This window comes from Haliotis rufescens, unplaced genomic scaffold (assembly GCF_023055435.1).
Source record: "Haliotis rufescens isolate VD_foot unplaced genomic scaffold, xgHalRufe1.0.p SCAF_6, whole genome shotgun sequence".
In the NCBI taxonomy this organism is placed as follows: Eukaryota; Metazoa; Mollusca; class Gastropoda; order Lepetellida; family Haliotidae; genus Haliotis; species Haliotis rufescens.
Window position 1 is genome coordinate 46,165,089 of NW_025964334.1, and position 22,393 is coordinate 46,187,481.

General features: G+C 44.6%; 2 protein-coding genes across 5 annotated transcripts in view; one reads left to right on the plus strand and one right to left on the minus strand.

Moving 5' to 3' along the window:
* Positions 1 to 3,671, plus strand: part of LOC124142918 — a 28,435-nt gene extending 24,764 nt beyond the window's left edge. For all 4 annotated transcript variants that reach the window (XM_048386216.1, XM_048386214.1, XM_048386215.1 and 1 more), the window contains one exon: positions 703 to 3,671. In XM_048386216.1, coding sequence (XP_048242173.1) covers positions 703 to 1,176 — 474 coding nt within the window. In that variant the 3' untranslated portion in view covers positions 1,177 to 3,671. The remainder of the gene's footprint in view (positions 1 to 702) is intronic.
* A 9,476-nt stretch (positions 3,672 to 13,147) lies between these two features.
* Positions 13,148 to 22,393, minus strand: part of LOC124142919 (dual specificity protein phosphatase 3-like) — a 28,486-nt gene continuing 19,240 nt past the window's right edge. Inside the window, exons 3-4 of the mRNA XM_046511638.2 lie at positions 14,750 to 14,973; positions 13,148 to 13,463 (exon numbers count right to left, since the gene is read on the minus strand). Coding sequence (XP_046367594.2) covers positions 13,249 to 13,463; positions 14,750 to 14,973 — 439 coding nt within the window. The 3' untranslated portion in view covers positions 13,148 to 13,248. The remainder of the gene's footprint in view (positions 13,464 to 14,749; positions 14,974 to 22,393) is intronic.

The window sequence follows — 22,393 nt, forward strand, 5'->3', positions numbered from 1 at the left end:
CCTAAATATTTTTCTACATCAATGTATTTTTTGTGGCAGATAATTTCTTGTTTTTCAACAAATAAGAAGCATAATTATTTTTTTCAAGAATTTTTGGAGACCACTTGTTTTTTTCAATAAAATCACAACCCCCAAGAGTATCAAATGGTCAGCCCCTTACTCATTAGTCGTCCTACAAATACCGTATTTTCTTGAGTATAGTGCGCACTTTTTTTCGAAAAAACACAGCTGTGTAGAAGGGGGTGCGCATTATACACGAATTATGAGTTTGGATGTTTTTTTCCCCCATGGAAAGACATTACCGTGAGCACAAAAACACCGGAAATACCGTGTCAACAAATCCATACTGAAGTACGCAAAATAATCATGTAATTACACTGTCTGGCTATAAAAAGTGTTCTTTGTATATCTGGACTTATGTTTGTAACTTATTTCATTAATTTTATTCAAAATTCCTTTTAATATTATTTTTATTAATTTCGGCGAAATCGTGTGTGAAGCGATCGGAAGATCGCACAACTCACCGTTATTAACAGCAACCACGGTCAGAATATCGCTATTGATGCCTTGAAACGAACTTTACTTGACAGAGAATGGATACATATATCATAAATGACATACTTTGACTCGTTAAAAGTCATATTTGTTTTTGATTATTTGTACTGTTTGATTGTGAATCACAAGATTGTGTCTGTATTACAGCTTCAGATGGCAGTGCGGCAAGGGGGCTGTGTGGGTGTGTATGTCCTAACGGCCTTCATCCACACCAAGAAAGAGAATCGATCAGAGCAACTTCGGCGGGTCGGTGAGATCATTATGGGGATCTATCTGTTCGCGTACGCCTATATACTTAACAGCAGCAGCGAGTACAAGCGTGGCTTCCTGCATCACTTCCTGGACAGCGATTGGTTGAGATACTTCATCACCCTGGCAATAGTTGCATGTGCGTTGTGCTTCCTGTCCAGTTACTTTGTCCGTGATATGAGCGTCTGTGCAGCGCTCATGTTGATCACCGTTACCATAGTGATGGACCTTGACTTTGACTACTGGACACGTCGTGGTGTCCACTTCTGGAACCAGGCCCGGATGTTGCTGGACAGTCTCACTGCTGTTACTGGATTTGCTTTATTTTCTCGGGTTTTTGAAAATAGAATTAAGACTGAGCATTATGAATGATGTAACATGTTATTAAAGTATTTCACACAAGTGCAATTTCCCAGTACTGCTGTTAATGTTTTGGTGAATGTATGGTTGTTTTTGCATGTAACTTCTGCTCAAATCTTGACCACTGTATAAATGTATGTATCTGTTGTGAGTGATGTGTTCATGTGCCATGATGACCTTGACCTGCTTGTTTGTCACACAGACATAATAGGAAAATCATTATTCACTATATTCAGATTTATATATATATCTATGGAACAAAATTCCAAACCAATTGAATGTATCAGTCCAGAAAGCTATTCGGCCACTGTACTTGTTGACTGACATAATGGACAGTTTAACCATCATATTCTCAAGAACCAGAAGGTGTAGAAAGCTGCAACAGTCTGTTAATGATAATGACCATAACTGGATTGGAAGTTTGTTCAAGACATCATCAACGACATTAAGTTTTGGCGCCGTTGTCAATGTGGCAGTGTTACTATTTCTTCTTTTATCTCAGTATCTATTGCCCCTAAATTCAACCTGCTATGAAAAGGCTTTGGTCAATGTCACCATTCAGGTTATCATTGAACAACGATACGTAGAGATTTATCACCCTATGGTTTTCTATATCATGCCGGTATCATCCAAAGAGGCCATCAGCCCATATCAGACCGAGGCCATGATATGGCCCTGGCCTCAGTCTGATATGACGTAACAGCCTCGGTCTGATATGGCCTAACAGGCCCAGTCTGATATGGCCCTTTCCTCGGTCTGATATGGCCTAACGGCCCCAGTCTGATATGGCCCTGGCCTCGGTCTGATATGGCCTAACAGCCCCAGTCTGACATGGCCTAACAGCCTCGGTCTGTTATGGCCTAATGGCCCCAGTCTGATATGGCCTAACAGCCCTAGTCTGATATGGCCCTGGCCTCGGTCTGATATGGCCTACTGTCCTCATTCTGATATGGCCTAACAGCCCCAGTCTGGTATGGCCCTGGCCTCGGTCTGATATGGCCTAACAGCCCCAGTCTGATATGGCGTAACAGCCCCAGTCTGATATGGTGTAACAGCCCCAGTCTGATATGGCCTAACAGCCTCGGTCTAATATGGCCTAATGGCCTCGGTCTGATATGGCCTAACAGCCTCAGTCTGATATTGCCCTGGCCTCGGTCTGATATGGCCTACTGTCCTCAGTCTGATATGGCCTAATGGCCTCGGTCTGATATGGCCTAATGTCCTCGGTCTGATATGGACTAACAGCCTCAGTCTAATATGGCCCTGGCTATGGTCTGATATGGCCCTGATATGGTCAGGCCATATCAGACCGAGGCTGTTACACAGGTTTCTGATATTGGTCGAGGGTTGATGCCAGCGTGATATGTAAATGAATAATGATATAAAGTGTTTATCACTTAATACTGACTGAGCCTTTGACATTTTCATGTTTATCTTCTTTATGTCAATGTATTTCAGTTGGCCACTATATCAATGAGTATCACTTGTAGTCCCTTCTGAAGTATTTTCAATTTCAAGAAGCCAGTTTGTCAGTTTTTTTGCATTCTCGTCGCATTCAGGCTTCCTGTTAGTATTTATATTTTTCATACTCTTAGTGAATTTGCTTGTTTGAAATTTTGAATGAATGTTTTTAATTTTTTCATTTAATTGGTCTTGTTCAGACACTGTTACCTTCATGGGTATTGAAACTCGATCTTTATATCGAAACAAGTCCTTCAATATTCGGCCTGAGTTCAGAATCCTGGAGCACTGATGTTGGAGACATACCAAACAATCTGTCAACTTCTGACAGCACAGGCCACAGTTTTTTTCAAAATGGTGTCACAGACCAATTTTAGTGATATTGTTGAACAGTGTTAATGTAAAATATAACAGTTTATTATAGAAGTACTGTAATTTTACAGTCAGTCGAAGGGTCACTGATTGGACAGCGAATTTAATATCATGCAATCATCTGCACCTGAGGGGAATACGGCTAAAACTGCAGTATGATACAGTAGTTGTGTTGGTATATATGTATTGTAGGTTAAATCCAGATCCTATCTAGATTATACAAAAGCAAGTTTAACCATCAGCATCAGGAAAATAGTTTTTTTAGAGGAGAGAAATGTAGGGCCTATTGTATAATAAGATTTCATAGACAACATGTGGCAGTGCCATATTTCTTTATATTAGAATCATGAGTTAATAAAGAAAGGGGGGGGGGGAGGACAATAATTTGTCATTCAATATGTAATAATCCCACACCGTTCTCCGATTTTGAACCAATTTGGCATTTATTTCATCACTCTCTTACTTTCTCACATGTAATCAAGCAAAATGTCACTACAATACACATACATATATATTTTTATCATTATCGAATTTTATGCTTCACAGATTCCAGTCTGTGACCTAGCAGTGAGATGTGCACTATGGTAACCATGGTAACACTCAGACTTGATGAGCTCATGACATGAAACCCTGAATGTTATGCAGTTCTATAAATGAACTTCTTCCGTGGGTCATTATGATGTTGTTATGATAATGTACCCATATCAGTTGTCACTATTATATGTACACATGGAGATCCGGGTTAGAATAGGTCTTCAGCAAACCCATGCTTGTCATAAGAGGTGACTAACGGATCAGGTGGTCAGGCTAGCTGATTTGGCTGATGCATGTCATCGTATCCCAATCACATGCATCAAAGCTCATAATGTAAATCGTTCGCTCGTCACGCCGAAGACCCGGGTTCGATTCCCCCCATGGGTACAATGTGTGAAGCCCATTTCTGGTGTCCCCCGCCGTGATATTGCTGGAATATTGCTAAAAGCGGCGTAAAACCATACTCACTCACTCATAATGTAAATCACTGGATTGTCTGGTCAAGAATCGATTATTTACAGACTGCCTTCATATAGCTGGATTATTGCTGAACGTGGCGTTAAACAACAAACAAACAAACAAATGTAACTATTATATTAATGAAATGACACTACCTCACCAGTCTGTGTGTGGACAGTGTGTACACTACCTCACCAGTCTGTGTGTGGACAGTGGGTACTCTACCTCACCAGTCTGTGTGTGGACCGTGTGTACTCTACATCACCAGTCTGTGTGTGGACAGTGTGTACACTACCTCACCAGTCTGTGTGTGGACAGTGTGTACTCTACATCACCAGTCTGTGTGTGGACCATGGGTACACTACATCACCAGTCTGTGTGTGGACCGATGGGTACACTACATCACCAGCCTGTGTGTGGACCATGGGTACACTACATCACCAGTCTGTGTGTGGACAGTGTGTACACTACATCACCAGTCTGTGTGTGGACCATGGGTACACTACATCACCAGTCTGTGTGTGGACAGTGTGTACACTACCTCACCAGTCTGTGTGTGGACCATGGGTACTCTACATCACCAGTCTGTGTGTGGACCGATGGGTACACTACATCACCAGTCTGTGTGTGGACAGTGTGTACACTACCTCACCAGTCTGTGTGTGGACCATGGGTACACTACATCACCAGTCTGTGTGTGGACCGATGGGTACACTACATCACCAGCCTGTGTGTGGACCATGGGTACACTACATCACCAGTCTGTGTGTGGACAGTGTGTACACTACATCACCAGTCTGTGTGTGGACCATGGGTACACTACATCACCAGTCTGTGTGTGGACAGTGTGTACACTACCTCACCAGTCTGTGTGTGGACGGTGTGTACTCTACATCACCAGTCTGTGTGTGGACCGGTGGGTACACTACCTCACCAGTCTGTGTGTGGACGGTGTGTACTCTACCTCACCAGTCTGTGTGTGGACCATGGGTACACTACCTCACCAGTCTGTGTGTGGACCGATGGGTACACTACATCACCAGTCTGTGTGTGGACCATGGGTACACTACATCACCAGTCTGTGTGTGGACCATGGGTACACTACATCACCAGTCTGTGTGTGGACAGTGTGTACTCTACATCACCAGTCTGTGTGTGGACCGGTGGGTACACTACCTCACCAGCCTGTGTGTGGACCGATGGGTACACTACATCACCAGCCTGTGTGTGGACCGATGGGTACACTACCTCACCAGTCTGTGTGTGGACCATGGGTACTCTACATCACCAGTCTGTGTGTGGACAGTGTGTACACTACATCACCAGTCTGTGTGTGGACCATGGGTACACTACATCACCAGTCTGTGTGTGGACAGTGTGTACTCTACATCACCAGTCTGTGTGTGGACCATGGGTACACTACATCACCAGTCTGTGTGTGGACAGTGTGTACTCTACATCACCAGTCTGTGTGTGGACAGTGTGTACACTACCTCACCAGTCTGTGTGTGGACCGGTGGGTACACTACATCACCAGTCTGTGTGTGGACAGTGTGTACTCTACATCACCAGTCTGTGTGTGGACAGTGTGTACTCTACATCACCAGTCTGTGTGTGGACCATGGGTACACTACATCACCAGTCTGTGTGTGGACAGTGTGTACTCTACATCACCAGTCTGTGTGTGGACAGTGTGTACACTACATCACCAGTCTGTGTGTGGACAGTGTGTACTCTACATCACCAGTCTGTGTGTGGACAGTGTGTACTCTACATCACCAGTCTGTGTGTGGACAGTGGGTACACTACATCACCAGTCTGTGTGTGGACAGTGTGTACTCTACATCACCAGTCTGTGTGTGGACAGTGTGTACTCTACATCACCAGTCTGTGTGTGGACAGTGTGTACACTACCTCACCAGTCTGTGTGTGGACCATGGGTACTCTACATCACCAGTCTGTGTGTGGACCGTGTGTACACTACATCACCAGTCTGTGTGTGGACCATGGGTACACTACATCACCAGTCTGTGTGTGGACAGTGTGTACTCTACATCACCAGTCTGTGTGTGGACCATGGGTACACTACCTCACCAGTCTGTGTGTGGACGGTGTGTACTCTACATCACCAGTCTGTGTGTGGACCATGGGTACACTACATCACCAGTCTGTGTGTGGACAGTGTGTACTCTACATCACCAGTCTGTGTGTGGACCATGGGTACACTACCTCACCAGTCTGTGTGTGGACGGTGTGTACTCTACATCACCAGTCTGTGTGTGGACCATGGGTACACTACCTCACCAGTCTGTGTGTGGACCGATGGGTACACTACATCACCAGTCTGTGTGTGGACAGTGTGTACTCTACATCACCAGTCTGTGTGTGGACAGTGTGTACACTACCTCACCAGTCTGTGTGTGGACAGTGGGTACACTACCTCACCAGTCTGTGTGTGGACGGTGTGTACACTACATCACCAGTCTGTGTGTGGACCATGGGTACACTACATCACCAGTCTGTGTGTGGACAGTGTGTACACTACCTCACCAGTCTGTGTGTGGACCATGGGTACACTACATCACCAGTCTGTGTGTGGACCATGGGTACACTACCTCACCAGTCTGTGTGTGGACCGTGTGTACACTACATCACCAGTCTGTGTGTGGACCATGGGTACACTACATCACCAGTCTGTGTGTGGACAGTGTGTACTCTACATCACCAGTCTGTGTGTGGACCATGGGTACACTACCTCACCAGTCTGTGTGTGGACCGTGGGTACACTACATCACCAGTCTGTGTGTGGACAGTGTGTACACTACATCACCAGTCTGTGTGTGGACCATGGGTACACTACATCACCAGTCTGTGTGTGGACCATGGGTACACTACCTCACCAGTCTGTGTGTGGACCGTGTGTACACTACATCACCAGTCTGTGTGTGGACCATGGGTACACTACATCACCAGTCTGTGTGTGGACCATGGGTACACTACATCACCAGTCTGTGTGTGGACCATGGGTACACTACATCACCAGTCTGTGTGTGGACCATGGGTACTCTACATCACCAGTCTGTGTGTGGACGGTGTGTACTCTACATCACCAGTCTGTGTGTGGACAGTGTGTACACTACATCACCAGTCTGTGTGTGGACGGTGGGTACTCTACATCACCAGTCTGTGTGTGGACCATGGGTACACTACATCACCAGTCTGTGTGTGGACGGTGTGTACACTACATCACCAGTCTGTGTGTGGACAGTGGGTACACTACCTCACCAGTCTGTGTGTGGACAGTGTGTACACTACCTCACCAGTCTGTGTGTGGACAGTGGGTACACTACCTCACCAGTCTGTGTGTGGACAGTGGGTACACTACCTCACCAGTCTGTGTGTGGACCATGGGTACTCTACATCACCAGTCTGTGTGTGGACCATGGGTACACTACATCACCAGTCTGTGTGTGGACAGTGTGTACACTACATCACCAGTCTGTGTGTGGACGGTGGGTACTCTACATCACCAGTCTGTGTGTGGACAGTGTGTACTCTACCTCACCAGTCTGTGTGTGGACGGTGGGTACTCTACCTCACCAGTCTGTGTGTGGACCGTGTGTACACTACATCACCAGTCTGTGTGTGGACAGTGTGTACACTACATCACCAGTCTGTGTGTGGACGGTGGGTACACTACATCACCAGTCTGTGTGTGGACCATGTGTACACTACATCACCAGTCTGTGTGTGGACCGGTGGGTACACTACCTCACCAGTCTGTGTGTGGACGGTGGGTACTCTACCTCACCAGTCTGTGTGTGGACCGTGTGTACTCTACATCACCAGTCTGTGTGTGGACCATGGGTACACTACATCACCAGTCTGTGTGTGGACTGGTGGGTACTCTACATCACCAGTCTGTGTGTGGACAGTGTGTACACTACATCACCAGTCTGTGTGTGGACGGTGGGTACTCTACATCACCAGTCTGTGTGTGGACAGTGTGTACACTACCTCACCAGTCTGTGTGTGGACCGATGGGTACTTTACATCACCAGTCTGTGTGTGGACAGTGTGTACTCTACATCACCAGTCTGTGTGTGGACCGGTGGGTACACTACCTCACCAGTCTGTGTGTGGACCGGTGGGTACACTACATCACCAGTCTGTGTGTGGACAGTGTGTACTCTACATCACCAGTCTGTGTGTGGACCGTGGGTACACTACATCACCAGTCTGTGTGTGGACAGTGTGTACACTACATCACCAGTCTGTGTGTGGACCATGTGTACACTACATCACCAGTCTGTGTGTGGACCGGTGGGTACACTACATCACCAGTCTGTGTGTGGACCATGGGTACACTACATCACCAGTCTGTGTGTGGACCATGGGTACACTACATCACCAGTCTGTGTGTGGACGGTGTGTACTCTACATCACCAGTCTGTGTGTGGACCGGTGGGTACACTACATCACCAGTCTGTGTGTGGACCATGGGTACACTACATCACCAGTCTGTGTGTGGACCATGGGTACACTACATCACCAGTCTGTGTGTGGACGGTGTGTACTCTACATCACCAGTCTGTGTGTGGACGGTGTGTACTCTACATCACCAGTCTGTGTGTGGACAGTGTGTACACTACCTCACCAGTCTGTGTGTGGACCGATGGGTACACTACATCACCAGTCTGTGTGTGGACAGTGTGTACTCTACATCACCAGTCTGTGTGTGGACGGTGTGTACACTACATCACCAGTCTGTGTGTGGACCGATGGGTACACTACATCACCAGTCTGTGTGTGGACAGTGTGTACACTACATCACCAGTCTGTGTGTGGACCGGTGGGTACACTACCTCACCAGTCTGTGTGTGGACAGTGTGTACTCTACATCACCAGTCTGTGTGTGGACAGTGTGTACACTACATCACCAGTCTGTGTGTGGACCGGTGGGTACACTACCTCACCAGTCTGTGTGTGGACAGTGTGTACTCTACATCACCAGTCTGTGTGTGGACAGTGTGTACACTACCTCACCAGTCTGTGTGTGGACGGTGTGTACACTACCTCACCAGTCTGTGTGTGGACAGTGTGTACTCTACATCACCAGTCTGTGTGTGGACCGGTGGGTACACTACATCACCAGTCTGTGTGTGGACAGTGTGTACTCTACATCACCAGTCTGTGTGTGGACCGGTGGGTACACTACCTCACCAGTCTGTGTGTGGACCGTGGGTACACTACATCACCAGTCTGTGTGTGGACCGGTGGGTACACTACCTCACCAGTCTGTGTGTGGACCTTGGGTACACTACCTCACCATGATTTTCTGAACCCTTCAAATGCTTACTTTCTCATTTTGTCTTTTGAAGGATTGATCATTTTATTATTTTAAGAAATAAACCCTTTTTCCCTTGTTATCTTACAGTTGTTTGTTTTACAGCATTTGATGACCATATAACTTCCAGTGTGTGATCATGTATAGGTCTTACTCTCAAGAGAAGGCGAATTATTGCTATGATATGGCCCTGGCCTCAGTCTGATATGGCCTAACAGCCTTGTTCTGATATAATGGCCTCGGTCTGATATGGCCTAACAGCCTTGGTCTGATATGGCCTGGTGTCCTCGGTCTGATATTGCCTAACAGCCGCGGTCTGATATGGCCTAATGGCCTTGGTCTGATATGGCCTAACAGCCTCGGTCTGATATGGCCTAACAACCTCAGTCTGATATGGTCTAACAGCCTCGGTCTGATATGGCCTAACAGCCTCAGTCTGATATGGCCCTGGCCTCGGTCTGATATGGCCTAACAGCCTCGGTCTGATATGGCCTAACAGCCTTAGTCTGATATGGCCCTGGCCTCGGTCTGATATGGCCTAACAGCCTAGGTCTGATATGGCCTAACAGCCTAGGTCTGATATGGCCTAACAACCTTGGTCTGATATGGCCTAACAGCCTCAGTCTGATATGGCCCTGGCCTCGGTCTGATATGGCCTAACAGCCTAGGTCTGATATGGCCTAACAGCCTAGGTCTGATATGGCCTAACAACCTTGGTCTGATATGGCCTAACAGCCTCAGTCTGATATGGCCCTGGCCTCGGTCTGATATGGCCTAACAGCCTCAGTCTGATATGGCCTAACAACCTCAGTCTGATATGGTCTAACAGACTCGGTCTGATATGGCCTAACAGCCTCAGTCTGATATGGCCCTGGCCTCGGTCTGATATGGCCTAACAGCCTCGGTCTGATATGGCCTAACAGCCTCGGTCTGATATGGCCTAACAGCCTCAGTCTGATATGGCCCTGGCCTCGGTCTGATATGGCCTAACAGCCTAGGTCTGATATGGCCTAACAGCCTAGGTCTGATATGGCCTAACAACCTTGGTCTGATATGGCCTAACAGCCTCAGTCTGATATGGCCCTGGCCTCGGTCTGATATGGCCTAACAGCCTAGGTCTGATATGGCCTAACAGCCTAGGTCTGATATGGCCTAACAACCTTGGTCTGATATGGCCTAACAGCCTCAGTCTGATATGGCCCTGGCCTCGGTCTGATATGGCCTAACAGCCTAGGTCTGATATGGCCTAACAGCCTAGGTCTGATATGGCCTAACAACCTTGGTCTGATATGGCCCTGGCCTCGGTCTGATATGGCCTAACAGCCTAGGTCTGATATGGCCTAACAACCTTGGTCTGATATGGCCTAACAGCCTCGGTCTGATATGGCATGTAATCAAGCAAAATGTCACTACAATACACATACATATATATTTTTATCATTATCGAATTTTATGCTTCACAGATTCCAGTCTGTGACCTAGCAGTGAGATGTGCACTATGGTAACCATGGTAACACTCAGACTTGATGAGCTCATGACATGAAACCCTGAATGTTATGCAGTTCTATAAATGAACTTCTTCCGTGGGTCATTATGATGTTGTTATGATAATGTACCCATATCAGTTGTCACTATTATATGTACACATGGAGATCCGGGTTAGAATAGGTCTTCAGCAAACCCATGCTTGTCATAAGAGGTGACTAACGGATCAGGTGGTCAGGCAAGCTGATTTGGCTGATGCATTTCATCGTATCCCAATCACATGCATCAAAGCTCATAATGTAAATCACAGGATTGTCTGGTCAAGACTCGATTATTTACAGACCGCCTTCATATAGCTGGATAATTGCTGAACGTGGCATTAAACAACAAACAAGAACAAATGTTACTATTATATTAATGAAATGACACTACCTTACCAGTCTGTGTGTGGACCGGTGCGTACACTACCTCACTTGTCCGTGTATGGACCATGGGTACACTACATCACCAGTCTGTGTGTGGACCGTGGTCTCAGCCTCGGTCTGATATGGCCTAACAGCCTCAGTCTGATATGGCCCAGGCCTCGGTCTGATATGGCCTGCAGCTTCTAAAGTTTTTGGGTCCCGATTATTTCAAACACAGACTTACAGAAAACACATGATATAGAAGAGTTATGTTTCATGTCTTTTGAATCAAGTTTACTTTTTTCTGCTCAATCTCTGGCGACAAATTCAACTTGTGTATGGTTTTAATAGCCCCCCACTTTGTTAATTCTCAAAGTGCCCAGGGCACTTATTATGGCGAATACCAGTAGTTTGTTCCTTGAAAAGGCATTGGGTACAAGGGACCCAGGCTGTCCTTGGGGTCGTATGGGGTACTAAGGAAAGTTATGTGCTAGATTCCCTTGGATGGCTTCATACTGGAAACAGTTTCGGGAATGAGTGAGTATGCAATTTAGTCACTTGTTCAAAATGCCAATTTTAATAACAATAGTGGTAACGTTAAGACATAATTCTTCTCAAAATAAATTTGGGCTAGTAATGAAAAAAGGTTTTGGCTCAGACACTGAATGTTGTTTACACTACCGTCAGTAGTATTCGTACAATATCACGGTGACCTGATAGATTAAGAAAGTTTAGAATGATTTGGCAAGTCTAGATTTCATCAGCTCTACCTGAAATTATAGAGTGCCCTGGGCTCCATTTGGGTTTTTATTTATTTTAATTTTGTAGATACCTATATAATTTTGCGGAAGATAACTTTATTTCTTGGACTAAAGGTCAGTCTAGGTAACCAGTAAATATTCAAGTCTGGACCCGATAAACCATTGTCAATAGTTCATAGCTTTGTAAAACTTTGTATTTATATCTTATCACCCATTAATACAAATGGCTTTGCAGTCGAATAGGTATTTTAACCTCTGTCTGGTTACAGCGAGAGGACAACATCATGCCAGTGCTCAGACCAAGGACCACTCAGATTACATTGCAAAAAGGCTAAATAGGCAATAGTAGGGATTAAACCGAACAATGCAGTGGTTGATATTATGACCACCATCTGAAATCACCAAGCTAGGATGACATGCAACTAACTGTAGCCAAACATGCAACTAACTGTCGCCAAGCTTGACCACAAGGAGTTCCCCACATGGGAAATATTTTTATGTGTACATTGTTGAGAAACTGAACTGCAAAAGTCACCTGTCTACAGCCAGGTAACATTTACCTGTCTACAGCAAGGTAACATTGACCTGTCTACAGCCCTGATGAGATGGAGTTGCCAGGTAACATTGACCTGTCTACAGCCCTGATGAGATGGAGTTGCCAGGTAACATTGACCTGTCTACAGCCCTGATGACATGGAGTTGCCAGGTAACATTGACCTGTCTACAGCCCTGATGACATGGAGTTGCCAGGTAACATTGACCTGTCTACAGCCCTGATGAGATGGAGTTGCCAGGTAACATTGACCTGTCTACAGCCCTGATGACATGGAGTTGCCAGGTAACATTGACCTGTCTACAGCCCTGATGACATGGAGTTGCCAGGTAACATTGACCTGTCTACAGCCCTGATGACATGAAGTTGCCAGGTAACATTGACCTGTCTACAGCCCTGATGACCTGGGGCCAGTTCCACAAAGCCATCTTAGCACTACGACTGACGTAAGTCTGTGTAAAAGTATGGGAGTTACGATCATCTTAGCGCGACGATCGCTTTGTGGAACGGGCCCCTGAAGTTGCCAGGTAACATTGACATAGGAGTAAAACTAATCCAGCAGGCAGGGCAAAGAAGTGTGACAACGATTCAGCAGGCTAAAGATTAATGATGTCCTGAATGTTATGTTTATTTACATTTGAATCTGAGCTGTAGCCAAGAACAAACCTATCCAAGATCAGCTGGATGGCTCCAGAACTTGGCACTGCATCACTCTGTTTGTATTTTGTTACATCTTTGCTGCCCTAGCTGTGAGTCCAGTTTAATTAGCTGTTGTAGGAAACCTGTATTTGGGCACACCTCTCGATGGCTCCTGACCAATCGGAGAGCATCTTTGACTGTCATGTGACGTTTGAGCATCAGGAATGCCACAGCCAGTGTGGCAGATCGACTTACTCCTTGTATACAGTGGACCAAGATTTTACCTGCAAGTCAATTGTATGCATTTAAACAAAATACTACGATGATCTTTTGAAACTATTCCATTCTGATTGGTCAATCTGAAGATTCAAATCATCACTATAATCACCCCTGATTATATTAGGTTTCTAAGTGCACAACACATTCTTAATCCCAAAACCTGAAATTTGGATAAGGATATGTATTAAAACTGCTTTTCAAATACTCAGTTTTGTTTAGTGCACATTTGTAAAATGACATTTCCAAGAAGATAACAGATATGCTATAACAGGCCTTGGCGAATGTCATAGGTGCTTCATTAACTTGTGTAAACAAACGCGGGGAGAGACACTAAGTCTACTGCTAAATTACATAGTAGGGACCCACCATTTGATAAAAGTCTCTTGAAATTGTCCCTGAAAATTCTTGAAAATACTAATTATACTTCAGACTGTTGAAAAAAATAATTGAATGCCACAAAAATTACATTGTTGCAAGGTTTCTTTAAAAAAAATTAGGCTCATAGTTTAAGATAAAAAAATAAAAACTGTAGCTTCAAAAATATCTATTCTTGATACAAATCCCAGGCTCAATTAACTCAATGATTTACATTAATTTCACGATTCAAGGGGGACAAAATAATGATAACGGAAAAGATTGCATCATTAGTCTATTATAAACGTCTCATATTGCAAGCTGCAGAGGTTGAAATTAAGAAGGTTTTTAAATAATGAAATGGAGAAATTTGTTAAAAACAGTTTCCAAACAGGATAATATATAAACAGTTGAACCTCATTGTGACAAACTCGTTGGGACCTGGAAAAAAGTTCGAGTTCTCTGGGGATCAAGACGTCAGGGGAAATTTATGCCTAATATGAATACTTTGGACTGCCAAATGAGTTCGAGACCACCGGGAATTTGACACATCCAAGCTCGACACAACAAGGTTTGACTGTATTCAGTCAGGCAAATGGGCAGATACATTAAAAAGCCTCTCTCTTTTTGAGTGGGACAATAATTTAGGACCATTGGGAGATGAGAAACAAACAAAACCTTCAGATATTTAGTATTCTCACTGCTAACTGTTAACAATGGATCCTTGGCTATCAAAAAGCAATGGTTGATAGCATGAGCAATGCAAGCAATCAGCAGTAACACAACACAACCTTCCAATCTTCAGTAGTCAGCTCTCAAAATCCTGGGGTACCGGGTACCTATTCTTTTCTTGACACCAAACTTGGATACTGTATGAGAGCAGAATGGTACTATGTTCACTAACTTCATGCACTCCGCCGTGTGGGTGGAAACTTACCCCCGTTGTCCAATGCCTTCTCTATGAAGTCAGCTGACTCTTGGAAGAAAGGGTAAAGGTTAAAACTCATATGATCGATGGCTTCAATGCCCTTGAAAGTAACCTTGATCTTCATATACATGTCCTCATTGGTGTTTACATGGTAGATATCAACGCCATGGGCAGCATTCAGGATGTGAGTGACTCCGAGCCTTCGGAGCTGCACCAGATCACGGGCGATCGACCTTCAATAAGAAAGGGTACTTGATGATTCACATGGAGGTCAATGAGACTGCCTAACCAAATCATGTTGGTTGAAGCTACTCATAAGGTGACCTATTAGTAATAATAGTATTACTCTATCCTACATAAACATTTGATTGACTCTTGACCTTGACTCTTTGTTGAGACCTACACCCTGGTTGGTTGGGTTTGTTGCTTAACGCCGCACTCAGCAATAGTCCAGCTATATGACGGCGGTCTGTAAATAATCGAGTCTGGACCAGACAATCCAGTGATTGATATCATGAGCATCGATCCACGCAATTGTGATCGATGACATGCTTCAACCAAGTCAGTGAGCCTGACCACCCGATCCCGTTAGTCGCCTCTTACGACAAGCATAGTCGCCTTTTACGGCAAGCAATGGTTGCTGAAGACCTATTCTATCTTCATGGACATTCACCTTACTCAAGAGAACTTCAAATGGTCCAAGAACTACTAAGGTATCGGGTTTAAGTAAAATAGCGATGAAAACAATATTCCAATATTTCTTTTGCTAAAATATAATCCCACTTTTTAAGATTGATACATTATCCAGTGACTTTGACCTTTGGCACATTGGAGATTCCTAATTAAATTACCTGGCAAAGCATTTTGTTTGATAGCTTTCAGAAAAGAATTTTTTAATATATTTGGAATTAAAGTGAAAGTGTCATGAAAATAGTAATAGATTTTCTTATATAATTTACAATACGATGGCCAAGAAAAAAAAGGCATGAAAACGTAAACTCCATTAAAAGTATGTATTTTGAGGTCTTTATTTGTAACAATCCAAACAAATCTTAAAAGTGCAAAGAAGGAGGTGGGGCTTAATTAGCACGACTGGCTAGGCTTTTTTATTTGTTTGTTTGTTTGTTTGTTGTTTAACGCCTCACTAAGCAATATTCCAGCTACATGACGGCGGTCTGTAAATAATCGAGTCTGGTCCAGACAATCCAGTGATTGATATCATGAGCATCGATCCACGCAATTGTGATCGATGACATGCTTCCACCAAGTCAGTGAGCCCGACTACCCGATCTCTTTAGTCTCCTCTTACAATAAGCATAGTTGTCTAAGCGTTGGTTGCTGAAGACCTTCCGGTATTCTACCCTGGATCTGCAAGCTGATTGGGTATTACCACCAGCCGGGTACAGAATACATGCGATCGTTTCATTAGTTGTGGGGAGACATGTATATATACTCAACAACAAAAGTTCCTGTGACACCAATATTTTAGAGTATTTTTCAAAGTAAAAGTAAAGTTTGGCTTTCAATATTGTAGTACATGTATGGAATCAAGTCACAAAAACGCAACTGCAACAGAAAAGCATGCATTCCATGCAAAAGTTGACTTTTATGCAAGCCTCATGCATTTCACTACCCAAGAATGGGTATAAAAACATGTGCGTTAACGGAATTCAATATGCATTGTTTAGCATCGTGCTGACAACAACCACTCAGAAAAACAATAAAATTACGCAATTATTCAACATTACGAAATGCCACGCCTGTCTGAAAATGAGCGTCTGCGAGCCATTGGTATGCTTGAAGCAGGATCGAGTCAACGTGATGTTGCAAGACAATTTAACGTCCACAGAAACACCATTTGGTGTTTATGGCAACGTTGGCAACATACGAATGCAGTCACAGACCATCCTCGGAGTGGCAGGCCACACGTAACCAATAATCAACAAGACAACTGGATTTGAACAACACACCTATGTAATCGATTCCAGCCAGCAAAAGTGACTGCAAGAAGCATCCCTGGCCTTCGACGTATATCTTACCAAACCGTACTTCGTCGCCTCAGATGTGCAGGGATTGTCGCCAGACGTCCCATTTTGACAGGAAACCACCGTCAAGTGGTGCAGACAGCGTCTACGCTGGACGGCCATGCAGTGGGGACAAGTTCTATTCACTGACGAGTCTCGTTCTCACCTCAGCCACGGATTCGAGTGTACCGACGTCGAGGTGAACGTTACGTCAATCATTGTGTCATGGAAGAAGATCGGTTCGGGGGTGGCAGAGTTATGGTATGGGGTGGGATTACAGCAAGACAGAGAACCCGTTTGATAGTGGTAGAGGGAAATCTCAATGGACAGCGCTACCGCAACAAGATCATCAGCCCTGTTGTTCTACCGTTTTTGCGTCGTCATGGCCCAGGCATTACCTTTCAACATGACAATGCCCGGCCTCATATTGCTCAACTTGTTCAGGATTCTCTTCAACAAAACAACGTGAATGTTATCCCCTGGCCAGCATGCTCCCCTGATCTCTCACCAATCGAGCACCTGTGGGATGAGATGGACAGACACTCCAGGAACTTAGAAACATGCTCCAGCAGATATGGACAGATATCCCACAGGACTTTGTTCGACGCCTGGTCCATTCCATGAGACGAAGATGTGTTACTTGCATCGCAACCAGAGGTGGCCACACGCTATTGATTTGTAAATTGACATTTTGGCATGTTCTTGTTTTTTATTAAATCACGCATTTTTTGAAGTCAGTATGGCAAATTAAACCATATGAACACTTACAGGAGTCTTTTATCTGTTGCAAACCGAAATTGTTTCAGATTTGGTAAAAAACTTAACTTTGCATTAAATCTTATTCAATGTCACAGGAATTTTTTTTGCTCAGTATTTAATACTGGTATGGATTCTATGTTTGTCAAGAGTATGGCTAGTGGGGATGTGTCAAGTAACCTTGATTTAACATGGATTATATAATTCTAACATTGTAAAATATTTTCCTTTTCAATTTTAGGTGTGAATGTTCAATCCATTGTTTTTCACCGAATATTGACCTCAGTATATAAATGCCCTTGTCACATTTCGGTTGTTGAAAGAAAGAGTAGTATATTTTAATCCTTAAATCCCACTCATACGAAGGAAAGTACAGTGTACAAGTGGTCATTGCTAATTGTGGAAAGGAGAATGTCTAAGGGTTAAAAAGGGTGAAGAACAGGGTAGTTCTGCTGAGAACGTGTGCAGCAGACCATGACCGTGAATGGAGGCTGGGCTGCTGGAGTGCAATCAAGCGTGTAATTTTGGAGGTAATTTCCTCCAACATGACCATATATGGACCCTCTGTATATAAAGGTATATTGGTTTGTAAAACACCACTACAAATTACACATATCATATTGCATTTATTTATATAAAAAAGATGTCAGCGTAATTGCTAAATATTTTAAATACTCAAAAACATCTTTAACAAATTGAGGCGTTCCCCAGATATATGATGATAAATTTGAGGAGGAATGTTGACATAGTGCCACATGACGCCCTCCTTATTTTCAACCCTTCAACACCAAGATATCCACAATGTACAGGCACACCTTCGTGACTGGGGATAACTGTATATATATGAAAGTTCTTTGATAACTTGATTATTTGATGTACTTTATCCGACAATCTCGCTGGGATGTAATACACATCATGGCCTTCATCTGTCCACATGACCCCATACTGTTTAGTGAAGCAGATTGAACATATGTCACCAACCACAAGATAAAAGACCTTGTGGGGAAAAATCATGTTTTGACTCCTCATTATTTTTTAAAACTACAGTATCTTAGGACCACAAAAATACAATTCATAACCTTAAATTCATATTTATTAAAAAGATACATGACATCAAACATATGGACTTATTTTCTGCAAAGTCCTTTTTTCAGAATTATAACTGTTTATGTGATGACTGCAGTTTTCAGATATAATGTCTGATTAATTGAAATTAGACATGTATGCTGAAATGTTTGGAAACAATGTTTTTATTACATAACAAACTAAAGAGAGAGAAAATAAGATATTTTTGTACAGTCCACACACATTGCGATTTATACAGAAGTTGGCGTCAAACGTCTTTCCTTATGATGTCCCAGCACAAATGTATCCCAGCACCAATAAGGTCCCTCTTCTACTGCTGGGTCACATATGATCCTAGCACCCATAAGGTCCCTCTTCTCCTGCTGGGTCACATATGATCCTAGCACCCATAGGGTCCCTCTTCTACTGCTGGGTCACATATGATCCTAGCACCCATAAGGTCCCTCTTCTCCTGCTGGGTCACATATGATCCTAGCACCCATAGGGTCCCTCTTCTCCTGCTGGGTCACATATGATCCTAGAACCCATAGGGTCCCTCTTCTCCTGCTGGGTCACATATGATCCTAGCACCCATAAGGTCCCTCTTCTCCTGCTGGGTCACATATGATCCTAGCACCCATAAGGTCCCTCTTCTCCTGCTGGGTCACATATGATCCTAGCACCCATAGGGTCCCTCTTCTCCTGCTGGGTCACATATGATCCTAGCACCCATAAGGTCCCTCTTCTCCTGCTGGGTCACATATGATCATAGCACCCATAAGGTCCCTCTTCTCCTGCTGGGTCACATATGATCCTAGCACCCATAGGGTCCCTCTTCTCCTGCTGGGTCACATATGATCCTAGCACCCATAAGGTCCCTCTTCTCCTGCTGGGTCACATATGATCCTAGCACCCATAAGGTCCCTCTTCTCCTGCTGGGTCACATATGATCCTAGCACCCATAAGGTCCCTCTTCTCCTGCTGGGTCACATATGATCCTAGCACCATAAGGTCCCTCTTCTCCTGCTGGGTCACATATGATCCTAGCACCCATAGGGTCCCTCTTCTACTGCTGGGTCACATATGATCCTAGCACCCATAAGGTCCCTCTTCTCCTGCTGGGTCACATATGATCCTAGCACCCATAGGGTCCCTCTTCTCCTGCTGGGTCACATATGATCCTAGCACCCATAAGGTCCCTCTTCTCCTGCTGGGTCACATATGATCCTAGCACCCATAAGGTCCCTCTTCTCCTGCTGGGTCACATATGATCCTAGCACCCATAAGGTCCCTCTTCTACTGCTGGGTCACATATGATCCTAGCACCAATAAGGTCCCCCTTCTCCTGCTGGGTCACATATGATCCTAGCACCCATAAGGTCCCTCTTCTCCTGCTGGGTCACATATGATCCTAGCACCCATAATGTCCCTCTTCTCCTGCTGGGTCACATATGATCCTAGCACCCATAAGGTCCCTCTTCTTCTGCTGGGTCACATATGATCCTAGCACCCACAAGGTCCCTCTTCTCCTGCTGGGTCACATATGATCCTAGCACCCATAGGGTCCCTCTTCTCCTGCTGGGTCACATATGATCCTAGCACCAATAAGGTCCCTCTTCTACTGCTGGGTCACATATGATCCTAGCACCCATAAGGTCCCTCTTCTCCTGCTGGGTCACATATGATCCTAGCACCCATAAGGTCCCTCTTCTCCTGCTGGGTCACATATGATCCTAGCACCCATAAGGTCCCTCTTCTACTGCTGGGTCACATATGATCCTAGCACCCATAAGGTCCCTCTTCTCCTGCTGGGTCACATATGATCCTAGCACCCATAAGGTCCCTCTTCTCCTGCTGGGTCACATATGATCCTAGCATCCATAATGTCCCTCTTCTCCTGCTGGGTCACATATGATCCTAACACCCATAATGTCCCTCTTCTCCTGCTGGGTCACATATGATCCTAGCACCCACAAGGTCCCTCTTCTCCTGCTGGGTCACATATGATCCTAGCACCCACAAGGTCCCTCTTCTCCTGCTGGGTCACATATGATCCTAGCACCCACAAGGTCCCTCTTCTCCTGCTGGGTCACATATGATCCTAGCACCCACAAGGTCCCTCTTCTCCTGCTGGGTCACATATGATCCTAGCACCCACAAGGTCCCTCTTCTCCTGCTGGGTCACATATGATCCTAGCACCCATAAGGTCCCTCTTCTCCTGCTGGGTCACATATGATCATAGCACCCATAAGGTCCCTCTTCTCCTGCTGGGTCACATATGATCCTAGCACCTATAAGGTCCCTCTTCTCCTGCTGGGTCACATATGATCCTAGCACCCATAAGGTCCCTCTTCTCCTGCTGGGTCACATATGATCCTAGCACCCATAAGGTCTCTCTTCTCCTGCTGGGTCACATATGATCCTAGAACCCATAAGGTCCCTCTTCTACTGCTGGGTCACATATGATCCTAGCACCCATAAGGTCCCTCTTCTCCTGCTGGGTCACATATGATCCTAGCACCCATAAGGTCCCTCTTCTCCTGCTGGGTCACATATGATCCTAGCACCCATAAGGTCCCTCTTCTCCTGCTGGGTCACATATGATCCTAGCACCCATAAGGTCCCTCTACTACTGCTGGGTCACATATGATCCTAGCACCCATAAGGTCCCTCTTCTCCTGCTGGGTCACATATGATCCTAGCACCCGTAAGGTCCCTCTTCTCCTGCTGGGTCACATATGATCCTAGCACTCATAAGGTCCCTCTTCTCCTGCTGGGTCACATATGATCCTAGCACCCATAGGGTCCCTCTTCTCCTGCTGGGTCACATATGATCCTAGCACTCATAAGGTCCCTCTTCTCCTGCTGGGTCACATATGATCCTAGCACCCATAAGGTCCCTCTTCTCCTGCTGGGTCACATATGATGTTTGAGCATGCCCATGGCCCAAGATCTGTTTCTTCACCTAAGCAAATCAGCTTGGGTCCAAACTTTAGAAAAAGGTTTCCTTAAAACTTCTTACTCATCCTTCATGACATATATTAGCCTTGTCTTTACACTTAGTGTTGTCAGCCCTAAACAGGGAAAATGGGAAAAGTCTTATTTGTATTTGAATGAACTTTGATAATGACTCCTAAATGTTTTGCTCATTTTTTTAAATATATAGATATCTTGTGGGCCAAAAGGGTCCTTATCAATATCCTACATTGTCCAAATCTACACATCAATATTTAAAACAGGGACATAAAGACAACTGTATAACTTCATTGGAGTATGAACTTTCATGGTTGTACACATCATCACGGAGTATGAACTTTCATGGTTGTACACATCATCACATCATAAAAGTGGCATCGTTCCTTGTGCAAAGAAGTATGCCATTATTGCAAACAAGTTTGAATTTGTTTTCTGCCTACTGAGAAAGAACATGAATAAACATAGAGCCAAACATAGTGTAGCTCACCTGAATGTTTCGGAAATTTGAATCTTTAGAGCTGTGGACATACAAGCTAGGCAAGAAGAACAAACAAATGAAATAACAGAGGTCTCCATACAACAGACATCATTGCCTCATGTTCAATATATTTCACATCCATACATAACTGGCTATATTGGAGGCTGCCTTTTGCACACAGACATCATTGCCTCATGTTCAATATATTTCACATCCATACATAACTGGCTATATTGGAGGCTGCCTTTTGCACACAGACATCATTGCCTCATGTTCAATATATTTCACATCCATACATAACTGGCTATATTGGAGGCTGCCTTTTGCACACTGACATCATTGCCTCATGTTCA